General features: G+C 48.0%; 1 protein-coding gene across 1 annotated transcript in view; it reads right to left on the bottom strand.

Moving 5' to 3' along the window:
* PCDH10 (protocadherin 10) overlaps positions 1-9,554 on the bottom strand; it is a 40,879-nt gene extending 31,325 nt beyond the window's left edge. The window contains exons 1-3 of the mRNA XM_074154983.1: positions 6,951-9,554; positions 5,525-5,583; positions 4,844-4,950 (exon numbers count right to left, since the gene is read on the bottom strand). Of these exons, the coding sequence (XP_074011084.1) occupies positions 4,844-4,950; positions 5,525-5,583; positions 6,951-9,554 (2,770 nt within the window). The remainder of the gene's footprint in view (positions 1-4,843; positions 4,951-5,524; positions 5,584-6,950) is intronic.
* Between the last annotated feature and the right edge of the window lie 744 nt (positions 9,555-10,298).

Genomic DNA, 10,298 nt, shown 5'->3' on the forward strand with positions numbered 1-10,298 from the left:
ATTCTTTCGTAATTTAATTAAGGGAGAAGACCCATACACCAAGGCTTTAGAGCAGTGAGTGAACACATTCGTATGTATTACTGAGTAAACTATGTAATAAAAAAGCAAAACCACAAATTAAATGTTGACAAAGTATTTTTGTAGTATTGTTATTGAGAGGTGGGTTTTTTCCCCCAATATGTGTAATTTTTTCAGAACTTCGTCTTTCACTTGGAATTACAAGGCATTTTCTACTTCTGTGGTAGCTTTTCTTAAAATAGCTAGTCAGATGTGAGATAGGCATGATGTAGGGAAGCAGGCCTCCTTGTCAGAGCTCTGTTACCAGAAATACAATCCATTTGGTTAGATCATTATTAGTAGTAACTTGAGCAAGTTACTCATTTCCCTATGATTCATGTTTTGTGTCGGTAAATAAGGATAATCACATTAACCTCCTTTGTAGAAGACTTTATCTACTGAACTTCATGAAACAGTTATTCTCATTCTTTCTTGCCAAGTAATTGGTGTGCTGCCTTGGATAAAACTGACTTCATCTACATGAGAACATGAATAAAGTCTCAAACATCTTCAGTATTTGGCTCTTCCAAGTCTTGACTTCAAAGCCCTATCTGGACCATTGAGGTGTGAACATTATTAAGCTTGCAGCCCAAGGAAAGAAGAGAAAAAAAGGAAAGGAAACCGCCCTCAGCTTGAGTCAAAGCACTTTTCTAAGCCATTTTCATGTGCACTCTCACTTTATCCGAGGTAGACTCTTAGCCTAAGTGATCTTCAAAACAGGATTTAGCTGTCACTCTGCATAGGCTCAGAAGGAATACTGGTTTTCACCATCCCTTTATCACTAAAATTCTTCTTCTGGCTTCTCAAATTCTTCTCCTTATGAACACTGAAATATCCTAGCTCTTCTGCAGTAATGCACACTAACCCTCTTGGGGTTTTACCTAATCTGCGCTGAAAAGGTGTGAGGTGACGTTTCACCCTGTGCCTTTGTATTAGACCCCTATCAATTCCCTTCATAAAGTCCACTAGGGGAAGCCTAATTTTAGATCTCAGCCAGTCACCAATCCATACTGTCCAGTACTGCACAGAGGAGATTATCAAAAAAAAACCTGATGCATTTTACAGTGTATCCATGACAGTACATTTACTTAGCTTCACATCTTGGATATTCCTTCCTGAAGTGCATCCGAGAAATCATGCCAATGCAGTGAAAAAGGTGAACCAAAGGTAATATTGTGAAGAACTCTGCACGTCTGGCTTGAGAAAGCTGAGTAGCTAGTGAGCAGCCATAGGAAATAAGCTGATGGCAGGAGTCCAAATCTTACAGGACAGGTGTCTAATCATACAATTTAAACATACGCACATGCAGAGTATTAATTGGCACCCAAGTAGGCAATTTCACAAGGGAGGCCAAGAATTTAATCAACCATGGGAAATAAACTAACCTCATGCTTAGAAATTACTCCTACAGAACATGATTGAAATACAGTGAGTTAATAATAACTAGTAATGTTGTAGGAGTCGCATTTGTTCTACAACAAATAGCAGCTTTTGTCTCAACAATGTTCAGACAAAGAAGAGCACAAGTAATTAGAACATGCGCTCGGGATTGGAGAGACCCCTCCTCTGCTTGCCAAACACTTCTTGTGCTTCTTCACCTTTGGAAAGTCTTATTCCAAAAAGGTCAGATTCCTATCCCAGTCAATGAAATGGCTGCCCAGTCCATGAAAATTAGGCTCTTGAGTATCCCACTACCTGCCATTCCCCACTAAATGCAGACGACGGTACTTTTGTACTTCACGGATGTTAAGGTAGATGAGAATGTGGGTAATTACGAGTTGTTCAGGTGATACTTTCATGGGAACAATATGAATCTCTTACGTGCATTCCAGCACATTTGAAACCATGATTAAATCACTATCAAGAAAATATATTTTGTGAAAAGATGAGCTAGAATCTTATTTCAAAACATCATAAAACCTTTTACGATACACGGAACAGCTTCATTCAGAATTTGCACTAAATAATTGTGCAGGATAAATCTATGACACAGTGATAGATTTTCACCCTGCATGTTTTCCTTCCCAATAAATAACTGACCATGACTTCTGACAGTCAGCTTGGCTAGGAATGTACTGCTATGGAATACCTCCTTTTGTGCCACAGGACTGTTTGCTGGTGAGAGTAACAGAATGTACAGAACAGTAAAAAGATGTTCTGCGAGCAGAACGTGCTGCTGACTAGCACTGGTAGGGAGTGAGTTTTATTTGTCAATGTGAATTATCTACTAAATATTTTTGGATGCAAATACAGTCCTTTTGAAAATAAATACGATGCTGCGTAGTATCAGGCAACATCTTGAAAAAAACAGTCCAAACTTCTGCCATCTTATCAACCGGTGTGTTTTCCTTCAATAATTTAGAAAGAACTGATTATAGAGCATCAGAATGACTAAAAAACTGAGAAGGCATTCCCTCAGATATTTCCTCTAGCCATTCAAGATCAAACAAGATTTATGCTCCTTTTTTTTCCCCTCACAAAATTCATCACCAAATGCTAATAGCAAGAGTGAAGCTTTTATATCAAAATATCTTGTCATTGCTGAGGTCAAGGGGCGTGTTCTTTGCATCATGACAGCAAGATTCATCCCAAAACTTCCTGCATTTTACATATGTAGAAGTTTAAAGCAGTTTCTACAGAGATATATTTTAAAATATCTATTTGGAACTAGCATTTAAAAAATCGTGCATGCAAATTACTCTCAAACCACAGCACCAATATATTAAGTTGGAAGTTCTGTGTATTTGAGGTTTCAGTTCAAACTGTTAATTGTGAGCAGACCAAACTTAACTGTCAGCTTTCATTACTTCATGTGTAATCACTATTATAGACACAGAAGTTCATAAATCACATCAGATTCTTAAATGATTTGAAATTATTTTGAAAGTATAGATTTTTCCCCCCTAGTTTGATAAAATAGAAATGATGAAAATGAAGAATTTGCCCAGCTAAGGACTAATGCCAAGTTTGACAGTAGTTCCAGTGTTTGTATCTGAGATAGACCACTTTTAAAATGGAGAGAAAGAACGAAGAGCAGAGGCACAACAGTAACAGCCCTGAATGCATCTAAAAGAAAATAGCTTTCAGTTGATGTGCAACTATATGATTATATTCCCACCATCAGTCAAATCCAGCCCCTTCTGCAGATGTTTATTCTTTTCTCTCCTGTTTGGTTATTATGGTTCATTATGTTGAGGGACTAAGCTGATTGAAATGTTCATTGAGATGACTGCTGCAGTAAAATGCGTAAAAGAAAAAAAAAAAAAAGGGAACGCAGGGAGGGCAGGAGGAGAGGGAGCTTTTTATAACTCAGTAGCACTGATTGCTGCACCAGAAACAGTGCGAAAGAAAGGGTGGGGGGAGGCTAAATACATGGCTTTTTAAAACAACAATAAATCATACGCCATATATAGGCCAAAAATGAAAGAGGCTCTGTGTTCAGATGTAAACTTCTGGCAAGACCTGGTTTGTTGTCAGGTTCCCAGACACAAAATAGACACTCTGTTCACTTAGCATGAAGCCCTGCAAGAAGCAGGGAGCTCCGGAGACTCTTGGCTCTTCTCGAGTCTCATTAGGTCTGCATATTAATGACTTGCAGCAATATAAAGGGGCCCTGTAGCAGCCTCCTCTTCCCCTGGTGCCTGGGTTTCCCATCGTTAAGGGCACAGCGACTATAGCAGCAAGAAAATAGAGGACGTTAAGAGAGCACGCGGGTGAGACAGCACTGCTATGACAGCACCGAGTCCCTTGCTCTGGTATCTTCTAAGACCAGGGTCAGGGGAAAAAAAAGTGGACAACTGGAGAGAATCTGGCAGTATTTTCTGTGACACACTTGTAGAAAATCCTTATACGTGATAGAGTACACAGGAAACAATGGGAAAGAAATCCCTGTGTTGAATCAAGACATACCAGACCTTTGGAGACTGTGGTAGGGAAGGAAGCATGAGCGTTTGCGGCTAAAATGCAATGCGAGGGTGAGACAGAATTCTAATGCATAGGCTCTAAACAAATGTCCCTTTCAGAAGAAAACTGACAGTATGAGAGCAAGGACAGCAAGCTGTACACATGGGAATAACACTGCAATGTATATATTTTCTAGGTGATTCAAATCATAGTCTTTTAAATAATTTCTTTCCTTTGCCAGGACTGAAAGAAATGTGCTTAAGAATACCTTAGCCTTATTAACATGGAGATCACTTACACTGCATGCCATCTCAATTTGAATTAAAAAACAATCCTCGAAACATGCTAAGGTATTACACATTCAGAGCACCCGATGTGTTTCCACTGATCCCCAGCAAAAATCCTCACAGTCTGGCTGTCATTCAATCACTGGGTTCATTCTTTCCCTTGGGAACTCCCCCTGCACTTCACACTGCCATGCCAGCTGAAGTGCCTGCTAAACAAAATTGCCTAATGCTTTGAAATTCTGCAAATCTGCTGTTGGGAAAAAGAGAAAAAAAAAAAAAAAAAAAAGCATGGTAAAATGTACCAACAACTTTGTTTTAATGTGCAGGAAGTTTTGCTACAGCAAATTATGCCAAATAACATACCAACCCCTCCCCAAGGAAATGAATAAAATAAACTGTGGTCCGTGAATGAAAGGGCTTCAAAATTGTCTCCTTGCCCAGGTAACTGTAGCAGCAAGCTGACTGAAACCCAGCCTCCCATACAATATAATGCTCACATTATTTATGCCACTCTTGTATTATATTCCTATGAGTAACTCTTCTTTCTAGTCTCCCTACTTAAAGATCTACTATTTCCATTCTCTTATCAGACTTACCAGAGGATTGACCTCGATTAGTGGCATCATGATCACTGTCTCCTTGCTCACTGTCTCCGTGACCACTGTCCTTAGAGCTTACTATGTCTGCTTCCTGGAATGCAGAACTAGACACAGAAACATCTTTACATTAGAATAAACATGAAAGAGGAACTCATAAAACATTCTTCTGCCATCACATGGCCAAACACGGTGCTGCATTCACCCCCTCCTGCCTGCTGCACTGCTTCTGCAGAGGTGTTCCCTCCACCAGGAACCAAACTGGCATGTTCAGACCTTGGTACTCTAGCTGAAACGGACAGGAAGCAGTGTAACTCCGCCTGGTTTTCATGTCATTGGTCTAAATAATTTGGTGGCATTTGCTTAAGCTGCATAGCTAAATTTTAACTCCTGGAGACCAATGTCTTCTGGAAGACCCTATGGAAGCATTCATAAGTATTTCAAGCACGTTTTGGACTAACACAAACCAAGATTTTGTTCTCTTTTCAGTTGGTTTTGAAACCAGTTCAGAAAAGCCATAATTCAAACTAACTTACTCGACAGTGTTTTATTTAATACGTCTACATGCAATCAATTTCCCATCGCTTTACTACTATTTTACATCTGCAGTAAACACATTTCTGTACCCCATTCAGACTTGCTAAAGCATGCATTAGGAAAACAAGGCTAAGGAGCTCGTACCTGTTTACTCGTCGGGGTCTGTCAACTAGATAACTGAGCTCAGCACGCTGATGTTTTGTCTAGGAAAAAAGAAAATATTGGAAAATTTTTAAACTCCTGATATTTCTGTAACCAGCATCAGAAAATAGAGCAGAGCAGCTCACCATATTCACTATAAATGGTAATGTTTAGCTGCAAGTAGGCCTGACACAATCTGTTTCTAGGCTGTAGGGGAAAAAACCCAGCTCTTATTTGCACAGATGGGAAGTCATGAGGGATTTTTTTTTTCCTGAGTTTTTCGGGATGAGATTCTGACACGTTTTCTCACAGTGCACGCTGTTGAGCATCACAAGGACTCCCACAAAAATCAACAGAACTATTTCTAGAGTTGTGTACTACTTAGTCTGAGAAAAAAAAAACAAACACTAGTTTTCAGATTGTTTTTAATTCCAGTGTATAAAAATAGGGGGAGACAGTACAGTTACTGCACCCTAAGGAAGAAAAATACATTGAGATACCCTCGAATCCTTAAAAGCCAAGAGAAGACCAAATTTTATCGACATTTTGAAGAAAGGTCAATCTTATGAGCCAACATTAGAAATTTTACCACAAAACTTAATGCTTTAGAGAATATCACTCAAACCACCTTTGCCAGACTGGATGGTATTCAGCTTTCAGTATTTGCGTCATTAGTGGACAGGCAGAGAGGTACTGAGAGGATGTATGAGCTAACTCAGTAGAAAACGATTAACAAGGGAGTATTATGGCATGGCATACACTTTGGTAGAAATCCTCTACACAGTAGGTGTCTCTGCATGTAATTTTATGGAAACTCTTGATGCTTTCCTTTGCAAACTCAGCTTTGGGTTATAAAGAGCTGTTCAGATAGAGTAAAAAAAAAAAAAAAAGTCAATTAATAAACCCTAATTCACAAATTAATTAAAGTTCCTTCTAACTGTAGAGATTGTCACAGTCTCAGAGGGGGGTTCCCCCAAAGCCTTACTTGCACATGCAAAGATTGCAGGAAGAAAAAAAAAGAAAAAAAGAGACACAGTTGTAAAATGTCACTTCAGAAAGCCCTGTGATTACGCCTCACGTCATTTCATGACTGTCAGCTGCAGCGACTCTGTGAAAAGTGGTATTCCCCCCCAGAAAAAAACACCAAAAACCCCCCAAACCGAGGCAATCCGCTTGCAGCTAACGACTCGGGAGGGTCTCTGCACCCCAGTGCTGCCCGGCTGGGGCCAGCTTCGTTCACAGGCACCGTGGAGGGGGTCAGGGGACAGGGGGGACAGGACGGGACAAACGCTCGGCTCCCGCTAACTGATGGGAGGGAGCCGGGGCGGAGGGGCTGCGCCGCACTCACCTCGCCTGCCGCTGGAGCATCCCAAATATTAGAGGGCAACGAGGGGTGATGGTGGGGGGGTGTCGGGCGGGCAGGCCTTACCTCGCTGGACAAAATGCTGCCGTTGGAGATGATGTCGGGCTGCTGGTCGGCGTAGCCGGTAACGATGGCCCCGCAGGGGTTGTGCTCGGCGTCGGTGCTGCGGGAGGGGCTGCAGGGCTTGAGGAACATCAGGTCGGTCTTGGCGGACTCGGGGGTGAGGCAGACCTGGTAGCAGTAGTTCTGGTTGTGGTGGTGGGAGCCGAAGCTGCCCGACTCCTCCACCGGCACCTGCGCCGGGTTGCTGGGCACGTTGGAGCTCTGCACCAGCATGATGTCCGACTTGCTGAGCTTCTTCTTGCGGGCCCGCGCCTGCCGGCTGCAGCAGGGGCAGCAGCAGCAGCAGCCTAGGCAGCAGTCGCTGGCCAGGCAGGTGTAGATGTTGAGCTTCTTCTCCTTCTGGCAGCGCACAGCCAGGACGATCATGGCCAGCAGGAAGATGAAGGAGACGGAGCCCAGGGCGATGATGAGGATGAGGGTGAGGTCGAGTGAGGTGTCCCCCCCGGAGCGGCTGGGGCGATGCTCGCCGGAGCCGCCGCCACCGCCGCCGCCCCCCGCGCCCGCCCCCGCTCCCAGGCCGCCGCCGCCGCCGGGCCGCTCGGCCGCCCCGTCCACCAGCACCACCTGGATGGCGGCGGTGGAGGAGAGGGGCGGCTGCCCGTGGTCGCGCACCTCGATGACCAGCTCGTAGGGGCGCTGGGGGTCGCGCTTGGCCGGCACCCGGCGGGCCGTCCGCAGCTCACCGGTGCGCCAGTCCATGCGGAAGAGGCTGGCCTCGTTGCCCCGCAGGATGCTGTAGGTGAGGCGGGCGTTCTCCCCGTCGTCGGCGTCCACCGCCGCCACCCGGCTCACCAGGTAGCCCGGCTCGGCGCCGCGGGGCAGCGCCTCCCGGGCCGGGGTGCCGTTGCGGCCGGGCAGGGGGCTGACGATGGCGGGGGCGTTGTCGTTCTGGTCCACCACGACGATGTTGACGGTGGCGTTGCCGGCCAGCGGCTGCGGCTCCTCACCGGCGTCGCGGGCCTCCACCTGGAAGCTGAACTCCTTGAGCTGCTCGTAGTCGAAGGAGCGGAGGGCGTAGAGGAAGCCGTTCTCGGAGTTGATGGAGACGTAGGTGAAGACGGACATGCCCTGGATCTGGCTCTCCAGGATGGAGTAGGCGAGCTGGGCGTTGGCGCCCTGGTCCCGGTCGGTGGCGCTGACGGCGTAGATGTAGGCGCCGGGGACGTTGTTCTCGCTCACGTAGACCTGGTAGACGGGCTGGCTGAAGCGCGGCGCGTTGTCGTTCACGTCGCTCACCCGCACCTGGATGGACTTGCTGGTGCTCAGCGGCGGCTGGCCCCGGTCGCGGGCCACCACGGTGAGGGTGTAGGCGTCGCCCCCCGGCTGCTCGCGGTCCAGCGGCCCCTCGGTGACGATGGTGTAGTAGTTCTTGAAAGAGCTCTTGAGGCGGAACGGCGCGTCCCCCTGCAGCAGCTCGCACTGCACCTGCCCGTTCTCCTCCGAGTCGCGGTCCGAGACGCTGAAGAGGGCCACCACCGTGCCCGGCGCCGCCGCCTCGCTCACCGCCTCCTTGACGGTGGAGAAGCTGATCTCGGGCGCGTTGTCGTTGGCGTCCAGCACCCGCACCAGCACCTTGCAGTGGGCCGGCACGGCGTTGGGCCCCAGGTCCTTGGCTTGCACGTACACCTGGTAGACGCTGCTCTCCTCGTAGTCCAGCTCGCCGCTCACCTCCAGCCGCCCGGTGCGCGGCGCGATGCCGAAGAGCTCCCGGGCGCGGGCTGAGATGTGGCTGCTGAAGGAGTAGATCACCTCGCCGTTCTGGCCCTCGTCGGGGTCGGTGGCGTTGAGCTGCAGCACCAGGGTGCCCGGCGGCGAGTTCTCCGGCAGCGACACGGTGTAGACGGGCTGCTCGAAGGCGGGGACGTTGTCGTTGGAGTCCAGCACCCTGATGGTGAGCAGGGCGGTGCCGGTGCGCTGCTGGGGCTGCCCGCCGTCCACCGCGGTCAGCACGTAGCGGTGCACCGCTTGCTGCTCCCGGTCCAGGGGCTTGTCCAGCACCAGCTCGGCGAAGCGGTTGCCGTCCCCTTGCGTCTGCACGTCGAGGGAGAAGTAGCTGTTGGGGGTGATCTCGTAGGTGCGCAGGGAGTTGGTGCCCACGTCGGGGTCGAAGGCGCTCTCCAGGGGGAAGCGGGTCCCCGGCGTCGCGCTCTCCGAGATCTCCACCGTCAGGTCGGGCTCCGGGAAGGAGGGCGGGTTGTCGTTAATGTCCAGCACCTCGATCTCCACCCGGAACAGCTCGAGGGGGTTCTCCAGGAAGACCTCCAGGTGCAGCAGGCAGGAGGGGCTCTGCTTGCAGATCTGCTCCCGGTCGATCTTCTCATTCACGTAGAGCACCCCGGTTTCCAGGTTGAGCTCCAGGTAAGGGCTGCGGGAGTTGGGCACCGTCTGGAAGCGGCGAGCCGAAAGTTTTGTAATGTCCAAGCCCAGGTCCTCGGCGATATTCCCCACGAATGTGCCATGCTCCTGCTCTTCCTGCACCGTGTAATGGAGCTGGCAAAGGGCCCCCTCCACCATCCAGAGCAAGGCAAAGAGGAATAGCACAATCATCTCCAAATGGGGAAAGAGATCCCCCCTCCCCAACACCACCTCTTCCTCCTCTTCCAAAAGCTACCACCACCACCTCCTCCTCCTCCGAAAATACACAGTACAGTGTGTGTGCCTGTGCGTCTGTCTATCTATGTGTGTGTATGTGTGTCTGTCTGTGTGTGTCCGCGCCTGCGAGCGTGTGGAGAGAGAGGGACCAGGGGAGGGGGAAGAAAAGGGGGGGAGGTTGATTTAGGGGGGGTGCTAGATATTATTTCTTCTGATTCATGTTAGGATTTTTTCCTCCCCCATCTCCCTCCTTTTTGTTACGATTATTATTGTTTCACACGCTGACCAAATGAAGAAGACAGGCGTTCCCACTTCATCTGTGATCTTCGAAATAAATGGCCAACTAATAATAGCTATTAGCTGGATGTATCTAGAGAAACACAGTAGCCCGCTTTTATTTATTCCGAGAGTCTTGGCACTGCACCGCGGCAGCAGCAGTGGCGGCGGAGGCAGCAGCAGCAGCAAATCCCAAGGAGGAAATTTCTGTATTTCAAGATTGTCCTCGGTTTGTCTTCCTGGTGGGAGCTGGAGGGGTAGATGCTGCTGGAAGAGCCGGTGGACATGCCCTCTTTAGATGCAAGAAAAAAAGACAGAAAACCGCGAAATTAAAAAAAAAAAATTATAACCCGCAAAAAGATTTCATATCAAAAAAGGCAGAGAACAGCTTTACTACCCAAAACTTTCATTCCCTGATTTCTC

The sequence above is a fragment of the Numenius arquata genome, chromosome 10 (genome assembly GCF_964106895.1).
Source record: "Numenius arquata chromosome 10, bNumArq3.hap1.1, whole genome shotgun sequence".
Lineage (NCBI taxonomy): Eukaryota > Metazoa > Chordata > Aves > Charadriiformes > Scolopacidae > Numenius > Numenius arquata.